Here is an 18,477-nt window from a genome sequence, read left to right on the forward strand (position 1 = left end):
AAGTCTTGGGGATTAGTACCGTTCGACTTTTCTTCAGACTTGTGTGCACGACACCTGTGAACCACCACATGTTGGACAGACGAGTGAGGGTCTCGCACCTAGGATCCCACTTGAGAATGTCCTGTTTCTCAATCCAGTCTGGGCCTGGTGTGGATGCGTTCGAGATTTGTTGGAGGCTGGTTTGGATCTCGCCACGAGAGATAGACCCCAGGAGATGGGTGTTGTCAACACTCACCTCTGCGCCAAATCGACCAAGCCCGCAAAAGGGAACCGGAGACTCCCACTTGGCCTGAAACATGCTATAAATAGTTTCATCAGGTATCGGACAACGCCCAACTGTGCCTCCATCCAATATCTTTATCGCAAGGCGGACCTGGTCCTTTGTATATAGGAATTGGCAGGCAAAGAATGCACGACGTCTGGCGAGATATTTATGTCAGCGCGACCTGCCATTCCTGGGCGCTTTCACTGCCCTCTGAATCCTTTGCCTGGGGTTACCTACATCCCTGGAGCATCCCCTGTGTTGCCGCCTCAACCAGTTCAGGTACCTGGTCATTGCCTTCCAACCATGCTGTAAGGATGCGGATGCTTCCTCCTGGAAAAGACGCAGGAATCCTCCCTCTGGCAAGTTGGGTTTGTTTGGGTGGGACCGATGAACACGCAACAGGCTCAGACGGTACTCTACATTTCCTTACAAGTCGTATTCATTTAGGGGGAGCTTCCCCGTCCGGGGTAACGTCTCCCGAGACCATCGGGGTGGATTGATTACTTGCCTCCTCATCCGTCTGCTGTGTGGCAGAACCACCCCTCTTATTGCTCTCCGTGATTATCTTCTTATTGTGAATTTCGGGGTGGACGTGCATCTCATGAATAATTCACGCCCTTACCGTGGCAAAGGTTGCTGTACAACCCTCACATCTCACCTGCCCGTCTGGTTCCACAACTCTTGGTCCTTTGCATTTAGGGATGTGACAAGCCACCGCCTGCCCTAGGTGAGAGGTTTTTCCGCATGAGCTACAGCTGTATCTAACAGACACATTCCCATGACGAGTTGCAGTGTTTCTGCACTCACGTCCATGTGTCTGCCGATACGCCACAAAGAGTGCAGATGAAGTCCCGGAGTTGCAATACAATCACCAGCCCTGAGGACCCCTCCTGCGTCTCATCCGCTGGGGGGACCTGACGAGGATCCTGTGCTCGGAGAGTCTCTGGCAGGACTCGTACTGCCGAGACGATCACTACCGGGTGTTGTCCGCATCTCGTTTATTGACTGCCCCGGTCTAAGGCGAGTCAAAACCACCGAGCATTATCTTAGTCCAAATTTCGTAGCGAGGGTCTGGTCACCGGGTGAGCCACAGCCACCTTCACGATCGCTGGCTCGAGTACCGCAAGGGGATCTTACTATACCGCAGTCCGCCAATCCCGAGCCTTCTGCGGGATACCTTGTTTGACCGGACGTCGTGCCAACCGGGATGAAGTTTCTATTGTCGGACATTCTCATATTTCTTTTGTGGAGGGATAACCCCCCTCCAGAGTATACCGAGGCGACTTGTTGAAAGTGATGTTCAAGCCATAAGTGTTTCAGTTCCAAGTCCTGGCAACCAAGTAATCTGTCCATGGAGGTGCTGTTCTTCCTCCTTACGCTACCCTTGGATTTTTAAATCAATATATTGTTTTATTTGAATGATTATGCAGGATGATTTTCACATAATTTTGGAGCAAATATTCTAGGCTACGTGATACAATTTTCAAGTCTTGTGAATAAATAATCAGTATGGGTTTCATGACCTTATTTCAGTGACTTTTTTTCCACAAACCACGCATAAAGTCATCTCAACTTATTTTTTTTTTACATACATGCTGCTGACATATTATTGTAGCAGAGTTTGTGCTGAATACAGTGTAATCAGACTTTATCCATGAAAATATCACAAGTAACAGAAATAGACGGTGTGCCGAACGCTGCTTTAGTTTTTGAAATGATAGATCCTCGAGGATAGAGTAGCTGCTGTTTTCCACATAAACTAAATCTTTTTTGTCTGAACATGTATCCGTTTGTTGGCAGTGTCAAGTCGATCATATTTTTTTGGAAACTAAATTTACAATTAATAAACGGATTAGGCAAACGCGAGGCAGTACTATACATCTAACCAATCAAAAAACAATTTATATCGTTACGTGACTACGTCTGCAAATAATATTCATTAAAATTATAGTGCCATTACCACGACTGTAGCGTAGCACATGCCATAAAAGCGGGAGCACTATCTATGGTTGTCTTATCTATCTAAGGCTGTATTTCCCATGTTCCACTTGTCAGGAAGGGATCTGGCAGTTGTGGAAAAAGTGAAGTACCTTGGTCACATTATAAGGAGTGACCTCTCTGATAATGATGACATCCAGAGGTAGTACTGTAAATTGTATGCACAGGCTAATATGCTGGCACGGAAATTTGGAATGTGTACAGAAAATGTAAAAAAAGCCTTGTTTAAAGCCTACTGCACACCACTCTACACTGTTCATCTGTGGTGTTGCTACACAAAAGCTGTATTTCACAAGTTACAAGTAGCATATAATGATGCTCTTAGGATTCTTTTGAAAGTACCTCGCTGGACCAGTGCAAGCCAGTTGTGTGTGCAGAATGATGTGACCACACTAAATGCTGTAATAAGAAATGCTGTTTATAAATTTATGATGAGACTTATGGACTCGCAAAATGAAATTATAATTGTTTTTATATGGCCTGACCAGAGCAGTACTAGGTACAGTTCGCTGCTTTGGAGGCACTGGAGAAATTGTTTATATGGATTATAGTAATCCTTTGTTTTTATTTGTCTGTCTGTCTCTTTTATATGTTCTTATGGACCTTTTTTTTTTTGAGTCTGAAAAAAAAAAAGGATCTATGGTGTAAAATCACCATAAAATCTTCTCTGACGAAAACTACACAATCAAACATTTTCCAGCAGAAATCCTATCCGAAGTCGAGAAACATTAACAGCGGCATCCAAGCTTCCAGGGGCCTGTTTCAATAAGGAGGTTCAACCAACTCTGAGTTAAAACTTGAACTCTGACTTACCCTGAGATGGGAAACTGAGTTTTCGGTTACAGATCAGCTGAAATTAGTTCAATCAACTCTAAGTTGACTGACTCTGGCTGCGTTTGAAACCGCATACTCAATGAGTAGGTACTTAATTTCAATGAGTACGTACTTAACGAGCGCTAAAAGAGTACTTTATAGCCTGATCTCGTTAAGTATGAATGCGAACCGGACATCTGCCATATTGACGTTATCATGATGTGACCTACGACGCGTTATCACAAGTGCAACAACTTAAAAGATTTGAACGACATGTTTAAAGGGGGGGTACAATGGTGTTTCATGTATTCAGAGTTATTTACAGTGTTAAAGAGATGGATTCTCATGCTAATAATGGCCAAAGTTTGAAAAGTTATTTTGAACAAATAACAGAGAATTTCTGTGCTGAAAATCATACTTCCGGGTTGCAACACGTTTCGGCTGTTTTTTTTCTATCGTAGATATAATGACGTAGACCAGAGTAGAACTCCTTATATGAGCATTGCTCTCGGAAAAGCGTGTTCACGCACACGTCGACCAGAGGAGAGAAAGACCGCGCTCATCGACGCGCTACTACCGGAAATCATCAGCAGCAGCGCTAAATAGGAATGGTTGATGTCAAGAATGTCTCCAAAAAAGTGTGTTTTGGGATGTGAGGGAAAGTTTACCTTGTTCAGCTTCCCAAAGAACCCAATGTTACTGGAACAGTGTATGCAGTTTGTATTTCCGGGACAGCAAAGGAGTGTGGCAAGTGCGGTTTTGTGTTCTGGTCATTTCAGTGACGAATGTTTTATTAACAAGGCCCAGGTCGTCGCTGGATTTGCAAACCGGTTGCAATTAAAACCTGGCGCGGTCCCAGTGATAAAACACCCCATTCATGTAACGTTACGTACAACGGTATCAGATTTATTTATTGGATTTGCTGGAAATCCCCGCTTGACTCTATAGCTCCGCCCACGCCCAGAATCAAGGACCTCGGCTTTTTCCGGATAGAATCGGAAAGCTGTATTTTTATTTTATAAATATGATGAAACTAAAGACTTTTTGGAGATATGAAGGACGCACTATTACTCTATAGGTACTCAAGATTAACATGAGATTGACTGACACTAAGTATTTTACCCCCCCTTTCATTTATCTATTTGTAAATATCTTTATTGACTAAACAAAAGAAACTGCTGCCCATTTAGGCCACATTTACACATAGCCGGGTATTTAGAGAAACGAATATTTCTCCCCCTCCGTTTTCAATAATAACATCGTGCACACAACCCGCATAAATACGCCGTCGAGAGCCTTTATAACTATGCTAAACCTATGGGCGGCAGTGTAGGGAGAAGGATAAAGCCATGCAAGCCAATCAGAATCCTCAGAATCGACAAGAGAGAACCTAAAACCCCGTTTCTCCCAGTTGACACGACAATATATAACCGGCGTTTTCAGAAATCTCCACTTTGGCCGGAGTTTTTAGAAATAATCGTTTTCTGGGATAAAAACGGCGTTTTCGTGTAAATGACAGGCCAAAACGCAGAGAAATACCTGCGTTTTCCCATCGTGTAAACGGGGCCTTAGTTTGTGAATACATTTAGGGTTGATTTAAGTTCTTATATTTAACCCTTACCCTACTAAAGTGACCCACCGTTTTATCCTTAACGATATTATTTGTTTATTACGAAATCCCCAAATTGTCATCTCTTGAATATGTTGTTAATTTCTTTATTTTATATCCAAACATTTTCATCCACAAGCAAAAGTGGCTTACGGCTGTTTTCCTCTTTTCCTTGTTGAATTTAACTCTCGTCATCCCTCAGGCCTATAAATAACAAAAAATGCATTTAAATTTTTTTTATTAATGAATTTATTTAAGAAAATATATATCAAGATATTCAACCTTGTAGGTTCTTTTTTCCTGTGTATAAAATATCATATGTATGCAAACCCATGATATATATATATATATATATATATATATATATATATATATATATATATATATATATATACAGGGGCGGCGCTAGGGGTGGGCTAAGGGGGCTGGAGCCCCGAATGTTTTCCATAAAGCCCCGAATGTTTTGTACACACCATCACTGAGTTTTCATGCGCATTAAAATAATTTATATTAGAACCGCAGATTTGCTCTCTCACATCTACAGTGTATATCAACTTACGTGTTGTCATTCACTCCCGACAAGAACCGCCCACTGAGGCTAGTGTTTCTGACTGACATGTAAACTAGCCAACCATCGAAGAGAATTTAAGCGTCTGTACGATCCAGCCAATGAGATTAGACCTTTTGGAGCCAGGCGGTTTGTTGGTGTGTAGTATTTTACTAGATCAATTTATTTGAAAATTAAAATGGATATTTCAAAATTCTTTAAAATAAAGGAAGTAAAACACCCCCAGTCAGCACTTAAACGCCAAGATACAACAGTTTCAGGTATCTGTAACTTTTAATCATAGTATTATATTTCTTATTCGGTTTTAAATTGTGTCTGTTTTAACATACTTTTTTTGATCATCTAAAAGTTAACGGTTGCGCAGCACAGTCTATGACACACACACGCATTTAGAGCGGTTATATATTTGATTAGAAGACTTTTTGTGTCAGGGCAACAATTCAATAAACAAGATAATAAAAAATCAATAGGCCTATTTCGCTAACGAAAATAGTTCCAAACAAAGCATGTTGTTATGCAACAGACAGCGGTGTTTACTGAATGAATTGTGGCAATGATTCACTGACTGAATGAATCATCTGTTTCGAATGAATCGATTGAATAAATTACTGACCGACTCCCTCATTAAGGCAGTGGCTTGCTGCCACCTAGTGGCAAAGTACCATTCTGATTTTTTAATCATTTTATATTTCTATATTCCAAATTTAATATTTGATTGATACATTAGTCTCATAAGATTATTAATGCAATGTGTAAGTGCCGTGTAAATACGTGTACAAGTGCTCCTTCAAAAATCTAAGTGTATAGAGCCCTGCGTTTATAATTATAATTGGCTTTAAGTGTTTGTGTGTGTTATGCATGTGAGTGTATGTATAAAAGAAGAATAAGGTAGCCTATACAATTGAATATGTGCTTGGGGTGAAGAATGGGTGAAGTTTTTTTTTTGTGTTATTATAGAGATTCTTTATTCACCTTTTTTATCTATTCTCACAAAAATGATGTTGTTAAGTGAAGGCTATGTATTAAAACAATAATAGAGCTGGGCTTGCTATTTTACTATGTCTCAGATGAGTCAGCAAGGAAAGAAGAGGCTTCAGCAACAGAAACACAGAGAGGGGCAGAAAGTGAAAGGGATGATCTAGGAACACTGCAGACAGGCCCAAAACACGTGAAGCTTCAGCTGTATCCCTTTACCCAATTTGGAACACAGCAGAGAGCTTTTAATAAGAATTGGCTAGATGAATTTCAGTGGCTTGAGTATTCTGTATCCAGAAATTCTGCATTCTGCTTTTCTTGTCGTCTCTTTGGGAAGCATCATATTCGAAACAGCAAAGACACATTAACAAGTGCAGGTTTCTCCAACTGGAAAAGGGCTTTAGAGTCATTCAGAGAGCATGAACAAAGTAGCTTTCATAAGGCTTCCATGACATGCTGGAAGAGCTACAAAACAACTCAAACACATGGAGATATTACAGAACAGCTTCATAGAGCCAGTGTAGGAGAAATAACTGAGAGACTTGAATACCTCCATCGTGTTGTTGCTGTGACGTCATTTCTGGGGAAGCAAGGGATTGCATTCCGTGGACATGATGAAAAGAGCCAGAGTCAAAATCAGGGAAACTTCCTTGAGTGCATGAAACTTCTCACACAGTTTGACCCATTTCTGCAGCAGTACAATGCTCCATCCCATGCTACCTACTTGTCTCACTCATCGCAAAATGAAATGATTGCATGTATTTCAGAAGAGGTCACAGAAAGCATCATAAAAGAAATGAGAAACTCAAAGATGTATGCTCTGATGGCAGATGAGGCACGGGACAGGCACTCTGAACAACTGGCAGTATGTGTGCGCTACGGTTTCCTTGGTTTCACCAAACTGTTTGGCTTTGATGCACAGTCCATCACTGATGCAATAGAGCAAACATTGAAATCACATCAAATTGACCATCTTCTATGTGTTGCACAAGCATATGACGGGGCTGCAGTCATGAGTGGAGCTGTGAGGGGCGTACAGTCCTTCCTGCACATAACGTGTCCTGTCCATAATAACCACTGTGCTTCCTTTGTCTGCTGGTTTAATAACTATATCCCTCCTGGATATTAGTTCCCCTAGAGCTTTAACCTCGTCCGGGGGTAAATTTAGTTTCAGAGTCCGTGCTTCTACCAAAGCTGCCCGGACCCCCTCCACATTCCTATCAAAGAAATCCCATACTTCCCCTGGTAACTGCTGGGGCCGGGGCACCCAGCCCGATCTCTCACAAAAAGGCCGAATTTGAACATCTCCCTCTTCCCTTGGGCCAAAAAATACTGCTCTCTGTACTTTCGCCTGAAATTGACCCAAATCCGCCAGAAAGGACCCCCTATCAGCCTTCTTCATTAAGTGGGAAGGGATAAAGGATAAACCCCTGTCCAATAAGTTAACCTGTGCCGAGGTCAATTTAAAACTCTGAGACAAATTAATTACAGACTTTCCTTTATTTACTCTTTGGTCCTCACCATTGTATCCGGGGCCCTGGCGGAACAGCCCCTTCAAGCGTTTAAATGGCGCTGCCAGTGATCAAGGATCGCCCGTGCAGTCGTTGACGTCCAGTGTATCCCATCTCCTCCCACCTTGAAGTCCTTTTCCGGGAGCAGAGGAATGCTGCATCCCAACTCCAAAATGACTTTATTTAGAGCTGTCAGATTCGCCTTTTCCTTCTCTGGCAGGGCCTGATTAAAATTGATCAAGGGGACATAAACCCTTGCCCCCGGAAATGTTCCCTCTGCCGCTTCCACCAGTTTCTTCAGAATCTTACCCACGGCTGGTATATTATTACTCGCCCGATCATTTAGACCGAACGCCAGGACCACCTGCTCCATCACTTCCGTCCCCTTGGTCCTATGTTTCAAAATGGTGTAGCCGTCCGCGATTGTGGCTCCTGGAAAACTGTGGACTTCCAAGTCCCATGCCTTCGTTCTCGGCAACCGATACAAAGAAATTATTTGATCTGTTTTTACATTTTAATTCAGGGCGATTTACGTTTAATTCGAGCGAGATTTTCACTCTTGGGTTTTCCGGTCCTCATTGGGACGCGATCAAACACATGATAGCTAAACATGTTTGAATAGATCCTGTGTTTCTCGGTTTCATATGGATTACATAATCGGATAACATTTATTAAATATTTAAACATTTAAAGCTTTAGACTGATTACTTATTGTGACTGAGCTGAGGCAAGTGGCGTTCGGTTCATTTTTGGGACGCGCAGTTCCCGGAGAAAGAGACGACAAAATACGTTTTGAAATGCATGGTCAGTTTTTTTATAAATATAAGCAACAAAAAAAATACAAAAACTATAAGGAGTTTTTATATTTAACTCTGTTAACTATAACAGAGTTTTAGAACTAGACAAATCTATTTGAATTAATTTAAAAAAAATTACACATCATGCTTGTTTGGGATTTGAACCCATATCATTTATCATTGAAACCTAAGCTTTACCACTGGACCACGAATTTACTAGAAAGTTTAGAAGTTAAGTTAGAAGTACATATTTTTATCTTTGGATTGTATTTTTCTGTTCTAAAAGTTTGTTCTATTCAGTTTAAAATGTATTATTACATATTTAATTTTTGCTTTCGTTAAATTTAACCATCTGTTGTAGGTATATAGGCTTTCTTTATTTAATAATAAATTTATCCTATAACTATAACATGCAGTTTCAACTACACCAAATATTAGGTTTTTACATTATTGTAGCTACAGCAATGTTAATATATATTTTTTTTTTTCATGTTTGTTGTAGGCTTATTTGGAAAATAGCATTGTAGTATTTCATCCTTACTGTTAATTGACATTAGCCACACTTGCAACTGTTTTACAAAATGTCCCTTTGCGCCACCTGGTGGTCATTTTGCGAACGACTTTGAAATGGGACTGATTTATTTTTACCGTGGTGATTTTGCCGCTGCGGTAATAGGCATTCTGGTTGACTACCTACTGTATACCAAGAAGCGATGACAACATGTCTTCCAAAAGCACTTCATCAAGTTTTCTTTCGGGTGATGAGGTTCGTTATTTAAAACACACTGCAACTTGACACACAACGAACAAACAAATGTTAGTGAATCACAGACTGTAAAAAGCATCTCCTGTGGCTCGGCATAACTATTGTCCTGCATTATAGAGAACCGTGCAGTGCAGCCTTTCAAATGTGCCGGTACAGTGCCAAGCGCCTCTCACTGATCTCTTTGTCCACGTATCTGAATGTTTATGTCTCAGTCTAATGAACCTCTCCTTATTTTCCCTGCACCCTATTCAAAACTAAACTGAACGTGAACCTACACTAACAGATGAACTAGAGGAAGTGACTAGCAGTATGAGCACCATTTTCTCTAGTACTTTAGAAATTGTTGCACCAATTAGATTAAAAAAGGTCAGAGAGAAAACTAAAGCACCATGGTACAACAGTGCTATGCATGTTATCAAGAGAGAAACTCGTAACTTAGAGCGCAAATGGAAACAAACTAATTTAGAGGTCTTTAGAATTGCGTGGAAAGACAGTATGTCACGTTATAAAAAGGCTCTAAAAGCAGCCAGGGCTGAGCATCTCCGCAAACTAATAGAAAATAACCAAAATAATCCAAGGTTTTTATTTAACACCGTGGCCAGACTAACAAATAAACAGACATCACCTGACCATTTTAGTAGTAATGATTTCATGAATTTCTTCACTGAGAAAATAGAAAGCATCAAACACAATTGTAAATCCACAATCTTTGACACAGCGTCTTATGATTCAGCCTCAATTATCGCCCCTCAAGAACAACTACAGCGCTTTACAACTATAGGACAGGAAGAGCTAAATAAACTTATCACTGCATCTAAGCCAACAACATGTTTATTAGATCCGATACCCACTAAACTACTGAAAGAAGTGTTACCTGTAGTGGAAGAGCCTCTTCTCAATATTATTAACTCGTCTCTATCTTTAGGTCACGTTCCAAATACGTTCAAGCTGGCAGTTATAAAACCTCTTAAGAAACCACAATTAGATCCAAATAACCTAGCAAATTACAGACCCATTTCAAATCTTCCATTTATGTCTAAAATACTAGAAAAAGTTGTGTCCACTCAATTGTTCTCTTTCTTGCAAGAAAACGATATCTATGAACAATTTCAGTCAGGATTCAGGCCTCATCATAGCACAGAAACTGCACTCGTTAAAATTACAAATTATTTACTTTTAGCTTCTGACCAAGGGTGTATCTCAATACTAGTTTTACTCGATCTTAGTGCTGCGTTCGACACTATAGACCATAAAATACTCTTAGATCGACTTCAAAATTACACTGGTGTTCAGGGACAGTCATTGTCATCACTACGTAATATGCTATCAGTTTCTGATGCAGAAAAGTTAGTTCATGCATTCATGACCTCGAGACTAGATTACTGTAATGCTTTATTAGCTGGTTGTCCTGCATCCTCAGTAAACAAGCTACAGTTAGTCCAAAATGCAGCCGCTAGAGTTCTTACTAGATCAAGAAAATATGATCATATAACACCAATTTTATCATCTCTACACTGGTTACCTATTAAGTTCCGTATCAATTACAAAGTATTGCTCCTGACCTATAAAGCCCTAAATGGTTTAGCTCCTGTGTTTTTAAGGGATCTTCTATCGCCCTACAATCCATCGCGCTCTTTAAGATCGCTAAATTTGAGGCTTCTGGACGTACCTAGGATAACTAAGTCCACTAAAGGAGGGAGGGCGTTTTCACATCTAGCTCCTAAACTCTGGAATAGCCTTCCTGATATTGTCCGAGGCTCAGACTCGCTCTCCCAGTTTAAAACTAGATTAAAGACGCATCTCTTTAGCCAAGCATTCACATAATGCATCTCATACCTTTTATACTACAGTTAAATCAGATCAAATGCATTCATATTATGAACAGCAGCTACGCTAATTATTTCCCATCTGCCTTTTTTGTTATCTCGGGACGCCAGATTGTTTCGTCAGCTCCAGTTATGTATCCAGCCTCTCATGGAGACTTCAGATGCCTCAACGCCTGTGAAGAGACGACCCGACGCCGGCGATATGTTATGCCCTAAATGAATACATGATTAACTAACTGTATTTTTCTATGTACATTTCTGAAATGCATGTTCTGTAAAGCTGCTTTGAAACAATATGTATTGTGAAAAGTGCTATACAAATACATTTGAATTGAATTGAATTGAACGTGACTCATTGCTGAATGTGGTTATCAGCTTCCATTGACCCTCTGGTAGTGTTTTGCCATTTTTATACATCATCGGATCACCAGATGCCACCAATTCATTGGATTTTAAATGCTCTATAGCTCTTCTTTTCATTTAAGTCAGGGTTGCCGGCTTTGGCTGAAGTGAGACTCTTAAAATTGGTAACCCTAATGTTAAAAATGTCAGTCATTGTTTACTTAGTATAAACCTTGATTTATGCAACAACAACAACAAAACTAATAGAATGGAAACACTTTTTCAAAATGTACAATTTATTGATGGCACTAAAAAAATAAAGATAGAGGTGATTAAATAACAAACATGTAAAACAACAACATCAAAACAAGAAGAAATCTCAAAACAAAAGGGACACATAATAGTTACTCCACCTCCCGAGAAAACGTCTCAGGTTACAACTGTAACCTATGTTCCCTGAGAACAGGGAACGAGACAATACGTCATCGACGCTTTGGGGGAACGCCTCAGGCGTGACAGGTGTCTGAAATCAAATATCAACTCACAGCAATCATGCTGACCGGCGACAGCCCGTGCATCATCAGCTTGAATGATGAGCGCGCAACCTGGATGTATAAAAAGGGCGCCTTGAAACCGTAACAACATCCTATCGTCTTCAGGGACTATTGCAGGCAGGCCCCGAGGCATGGCAGGGAGACGTATTGTGAAACGAAAGTGCGTATGCTTAGCCATTCCGAATCCAGGAAGGCCTGGTGAGGCCTCTAACCTGGCGACCACAGCATGTGGGAGCTCATACTCAGGAAGGCCTGAACCTGGTGACCACAGTAAGTGGGAGCTCACATTCAGGAAGGCCGGAGAGGCCTGTAACCTGACAGTCACACAATGTGGGGCTACCTACAGAAAGGCCTAATGAGGCCTGTAACCACAGAATGTGGGATAAAGCTTGAAAGTAGGGCTGTAAATTTTTGGGTAGACAGCGAATCGATTCGATTCACGATTCATAGGTTTTCGATTCGATTCAAGAACGATTCTTGCTAATTCAGAACGATTCGATTCGAGCCGATTCACATGAAAATTCGATGTGATTCGATTAATTCGATTCTTCATTATTTTATATACATTCATAGGATTATTTAAATGCTTCCCCCAATGGGTCGTCTTAGCCAGGGTGTGAATTACACAGCGGCCGTCGGGTGGTGGGGGGCTGGGGGCTGGGGGGGTCAGAGAGTGAGGACAAATAAAAAAAAGTAACAACATTTTGTTCATTGTTAATGTTAGTTCATGTTAGTTTTAATGAATCTATTACTATTAAAAAAAATAGTTCAATAGCCTATACATAAGCATTTGTATATGTACATAAGCCAAGATTTAAAAAGGTTTTAAAAGTATTGTTAGTTCATGCTAACTATTGTGTAGGATAGTTTTAAGGGATACACAACCGTAAAGTGTTCCTGGTATACATCCTTCCATGGCGAGACTAAAAATAGCATGAACTTTCCCAACTAAACCTTAAAGGACAAGTTCGGTATTTTACACTTAAAGCCCTGTTTTCAGATCGTATCTGATGAAATAGAACGGTTAAGATTAAAATTTGGACACACGCTGCTGTCCCGAGAATTTTAGGTTTCATTCGCTTTTGTGGACCTATTTTGCCAAACGCGTCACACCCGTGATTCTACCGTTGAGAGCTTGAATAATAGACACTCCAGCCCAGTTGGTGGCGATAATGCACCTTTGCCAATTGCAAGCAAACCGCTGGCATTACATTGAATATACAGAAGAAGCAGAAGAAGAAGCGGCGGAGTAATACCGTACCTCACACAGCACATTCAATACAAGTCAATGGAGTTGGACAAAAACTACGATAAAACCTGTTGGAATGCATCTTTTTCAGCGATTTTTTTTTTTTGGGACCGTATCAGTGAACACCCCTGACCACTCGGTGAGTTTCACGTCTTCGTAAATGAAAGTTGAATGTGTTTTTAGGAAGGAATCTTCCAGTGCACATAGACAACCATTGTGGAGGTGGGGGAGGAAAGCGAAATAAACCTAAAATTCTCGGGACAGGAGCATGTGTCCAAACTTTAATCTTAACAGTTCTATTTCATCAGATACGATCTGTAAACTGGGCTTTAAGTGTAAAATACCGAACTTGTCCTTTAACTAACTTTTCCTTATGGAATAGTAAGAAAAGCCCTCTTTGTTCTCTTTATACTGAACATTCTCCTTATGATTCTGAAAGAAAACGTGCCGGGTGTCTACTTTTGCTATATTAACGATTACGAACGCAACTTTAAAGCGCATCTGATTGATAGATCAACCACGCGCACTTATTTCTGTGTTATTAATGTTGTAGTTATTTCAGCTGTTTCCTTCGTACATTCAGTTTAACGACATTAAGTTAAATTAAATGTATTATTCATGATTCATTGGAATCGTGGGTATGCATTTTAGACACCTATTATGCGTTTGCTCTTTCCATGTAATAAATGCGCGCCCTTGAATAAGTGGGGTTTTACTTTACCTGCTCAGGACTGGTAATCTCAATGGTATGACCCATTTCCGTAAAACTTCATTATCTTATCTTAAAGAAAATAACGGCACGTTTCCACGTAATGAAAGCGTTTTATTTCATAGTGCCCACGCAATGACATGCCAACTTTATCAATGGCTTGAGCGGTTTGACTCAAGACTGTTCGATAGAAAACTGTCATCTGCTCACGTGAACACCAGTGTGCTGTCCTGAGGAGAGCTCACACATGCACTGCTCACAGATCTGTAGATGAGAGCTGTATGTGGGACCGAGCGCGAGCGAAATCCATTGAAAGATGGTAAAGAGTGCAGCGAGTATCTGTGAATTAGAGCTGGGACTGGGAGGACGTGAAATGACGGCGCACAATGTCTCCATTAATTCGCGCATGCAGTCATTTAATGTTTATATATATTTAAAGCACTGAATCGCTACAGAATCGTAATTAATTCGATTCTTAGCATTTTAAATCGATGATTGACCGAAATAAACGATTCAAAATTCAAGTTTCAAGATCGATGCATATGCATCGTCAGGATTTGTAATCGATGCATCGAGAAAACGAGTGAATCGTTACACCCCTACTTGAAAGGGATGCGCCTGTCATAATACCTTATGACAGACGACGCATCTAGAGTGGGACCGAAGGTGAAGAACCAGAGTCTGAGCCACGTAAAAAAAGGGGATGAAGCGGACAGCGCATAACCCTTACCATAAATATGGATTTTTAGAAAGTACACGAAACGAAAGTGCGGTTGCTTAGCCATTCTGAATTCAGTAAGGCCTCTAACCTGGCGACCAACGCATGTGGGAGCTCATGCTCAGGAAGGCCTGGAGAGTCTTACCTGATAACCACCAAATGTGGAAGTTGGCTAGAGAAAGATGTCCGTTGTAGCATACTTTGACAACAGGACACATCTAGAGTGGGACCCAAAGTGAAAGACCACGGTGTCAGCCACAAAGGAAGGGACCGAAGCGTACAGCACATGACCCTTACCATAAACAATGGATTTTAGAAAGTACACAAGACGTTCAGTCGTGTGACTTACCATAAGCATGGGTTTAATGAAGTCGAGGTGCATGTACTTCATCATTCTATATTCAGGAAGGCCTAGTGAGGCCTGTGACCTGACGACCATAGAATGTGGGAGCTCGTATCCAGGAAGGCCGGCGAGGCTACAATTTGTTGTATCACAACTGAAGTTCTGAGTCTCCTATAGGCTCGAGAACAGGGGTCAAATGAGGCCTTTTCGAGGTCATTCAGAGCTTTGTTGTGGACCTATTCTCACCATTGTGTTTGTAAATGAGCCAAATCCAAAGTTATTTTCATCTATTTTACATCCAAATAAAGCTTAACCCTTGCAGATTTCAAATATGTGAATTATTTTACTGTGTCTTGTTCAGAAAGTGAAAGAGGAGATGTACAGTTGAGCCTGTTTTAGGGCCTGCAGTTTTTTCTGGTACATCTGTCTGTACAAATTAGTTTATTGTTCCTTAAAAAAAAGTCCAATCAGAGTGAGCCTTATATCACCGAAAAGGTCATGTTGTGCCGTTTAATGAGGCAAAGCTCAAAGCGTTGTGTTGTTCGCAGCCTGAGACAACAGGTATCAAATAGGTCAACAGCCAATCTGCCCTCTTCGGTGAGTAGAGGCTAAGACTGAATCCCATGTGCAAGATGTTAACCTGGTATCACCCAAAAACTGCAAAATACTGCCTGATTTGGGTATATTGTAATGATTAATATTACCTTTCCCTTTGTGCTAAATTAATGTGTTTGGCCTTGATGGAAAGGGGGGATTCAGGGCTACAATTAGTTGTATCACAACTGCAGTTCTGCTCCTATAGGCTCGGTCATTCAGTAAAGCTTAGTTGTTTTGAAACAATCTGTATTGTAAAGCACAATATAAATAAAGGGTATAAAATAAATTAATCAATGGATTAAGGGAATCTTATTTTTAAAACGGTAAAGAAATATAGCAGCTTTGTAGAAATACATTTCAGAAATGTACATAAAAAATACAGTTAGTTAAGCATGTCGAGTCGTCAAATCAGACGTCCAGCCACTGCAGCTCCTCTTCCTCCCCACAAAAAGACCTCTTCTTGATGCCGTGGTCGAAGCGGATCTTCTCATCTTTTGCAATGTCCTTGGTGGCCTGAAAGAGCAGAACGTGCCTGTCTCCTCCCTGAAGCTTCAGTATGCAGTGGCGTGGCTGCACATTGTAGTTCTTCTTGGAGTGCTTAATCATTCTCCCTGTGGTTTCCAGAGAAGGGTGGCACTCACAGGGAAAGGTCTGCGCATCGATGCAGACTTCGTCAGGGCCATGTTTGAAGAAAAACAGGTTGCCCGCTCGTCCTGCATCTCTGCCATCATCTCCCTGCCCTCAGCGCCTGTGATCACCTTTCCGTGGAAATCACACAGGATGGAGCCCTTCCCGAAGGCCTTGATTGCAACAACTCCTGTGGTCAAAAAGAGGGAGTCATTAATGTACTGTTCATGATGTTGTTATATTCTTTTTTTTTTTTTGATGGATTTTACTGTGCTCATAAGACATTTGTACATACCTTTCTGCTCCCCAAAGTCCTTCACAGCCAGACCCGGCCATTTCTGCCTGGTCACACCCCTGATGATGGCCGGGTCACTCTCCGCCTGTGCTCTGCTGAGCAGCCTCCACTTTGCGATGATGTGCTCCGGACAAGGACAATTGGCCGTCCACCCCTCTGCCTCTATGACTTTAGCCACCTTCGCTGCAGTTGGGGCACATCTTGAGCATTTTACTGTTAAAAAGAGAACATTTAAATTAAAATTCAGGTTCACACACGAGATCTAAATGTTTCTGTTGGAGCAAATCTAATCATTGGCAAAGAAAGTATCTACACTTACACAAAATATGTTGCTCCCGCTTGCCGTACAGCAGAGCTCTCCACTTGTCATAGAAGACCCTGTCGGTGGGGAACCAAGCTTTTTCTCTCTGGGTCTTGTTGGGTGGGTGGCCATTGATTTCTACAGGGAAGGCCTGTAGGAAAACGTCAATGTCCGGGGTTGGGCTGCCCACCTCTTCTTCCACTCGCCTTCGCTTCTCTGCCCGGGTGCCCCCTCTTCGCCAGAGTCGTCAGAAGAGGAGCTGCAACATTGAAAAGGTTTCAAGGTTACCCACACTGACAAACTGATGGATGAGTGTTGAGAGACATTATGATTATAACTGTTTCAGATAATCACATATCGTGTCAGGGAGCTGAGCAGGTTTGAAGTGGCCACAACAGTGTCCAGGGTTTTCATCCGGTAGTGCTGGTTTGTCACAGTAGTCGAATGGGTCATGTAGTGGGCCACAGAAGCCTTCTGCTCCTCTGTGAAGTTGGCAGCCACATCTGTCTCCACGGTCCTGCGTATCTGCTGGCTCTTGATGTTGGGCAGTTTGTAGCTGCAATGGGGCAGAAATATCAGATGAAACTCCCAAACTTTAATTATATCATTTTCTAGAGGCTGATCCGTTTAATAAAAGCACAAATCCGTAATTAGTTGAATGCTAATCGAACAGATAATTTTTGGTCTTATGGACTGCTGTTAATACTTACTGTACGTGCAGACGAGAGAGGTCATTGGTTGCACTCCTAATCTTCGTGCCCAATGTCGAAACAAAAAACCTGTTTGCATTGTCTACATCCTGCCGGATGGAGTATGGGCGGATCCAGGTGTAGTATGCGTCCAGACTCTGCAGAGACAAAAAAAATTTAAAAAGTTAATATCTGTTGGTTCATTGCTGGTGTTACCATGTTATTTCATGGTAAGGCAATTTAGCCTGTTCAAAGTTTACTTACTGCTGCCTCCTCCATAGTGAGGGCAAACGGCGATCTGCATTGTCGCTGTCTTGTGTTCGCTTACAGCCACGCACAGCTTTCCACCAGAATTCTTTGTCATCCCACTCTGCTGTCTGAAAACAAAAACAAAACAAAAAACACACCGAGTGAATAACTGACGTAAACGTCCTCTTCGCAGACTACCTAATATAATCTGTTTAGGATGATGCCCCAACGAAAACTGAGGTATTAACACTTACTGTTAATCCCTCCACCGCTCCTGGTCTCTGGAAGTGACCGAGGATCAAGATTGCTTCACAGTAGTAGCGGAACATGGTCTTTTCCTCTGACGCCACGTAGTCACCTTCGAGCAGCCTCCCATAAATGGACAGCATGTCTTTCTTGGCCTTCCGGAGGACTGCCTGGCACTCCTGAAGGCTCTTCTCACCCTCTTGGAACCGTTCATACCTAGAATGACATACAAGACAACAATGCGGTGGAGAATTACACACGTCTGTTTCACATAACCCCAGATGTACAGCCAGCACATAAGTACTATCAACATGGCGGAAGTCAATAAAGAAAAACAAATGGAAAGCAGATTAGCAACTGACCTTGTTTTAGCTGACTTCATCCCCACTTGGCTGGATGAACCTCAGCATCCTGGATACGTTGTCTACCT

At 41.5% G+C, this 18,477-nt stretch overlaps 1 protein-coding gene and 1 long non-coding RNA gene across 2 annotated transcripts in view; both read right to left on the minus strand.

The window, feature by feature from the left end:
• LOC306997308 overlaps window positions 1-18,477 on the minus strand; it is a 413,102-nt gene that overhangs the window by 165,714 nt on the left and 228,911 nt on the right. The gene's annotated exons all lie outside the window — the stretch shown is intronic.
• Window positions 16,642-18,151, minus strand: LOC306997655 (uncharacterized protein). Its single transcript, XM_079611015.1, has 6 exons — window positions 18,056-18,151; window positions 17,817-17,929; window positions 17,574-17,710; window positions 17,218-17,419; window positions 16,882-17,122; window positions 16,642-16,775 (listed from the first exon to the last, which is right to left on the minus strand). The coding sequence occupies exons 2-5, from the start codon at window positions 17,829-17,831 to the stop codon at window positions 17,111-17,113; spliced, it is 366 nt and encodes a 121-aa protein (XP_079467141.1). The 5' UTR covers window positions 17,832-17,929; window positions 18,056-18,151; the 3' UTR covers window positions 16,642-16,775; window positions 16,882-17,110.

The sequence above is a fragment of the Phoxinus phoxinus genome (assembly GCF_949152265.1).
Source record: "Phoxinus phoxinus genome assembly, chromosome: 4".
In the NCBI taxonomy this organism is placed as follows: Eukaryota; Metazoa; Chordata; class Actinopteri; order Cypriniformes; family Leuciscidae; genus Phoxinus; species Phoxinus phoxinus.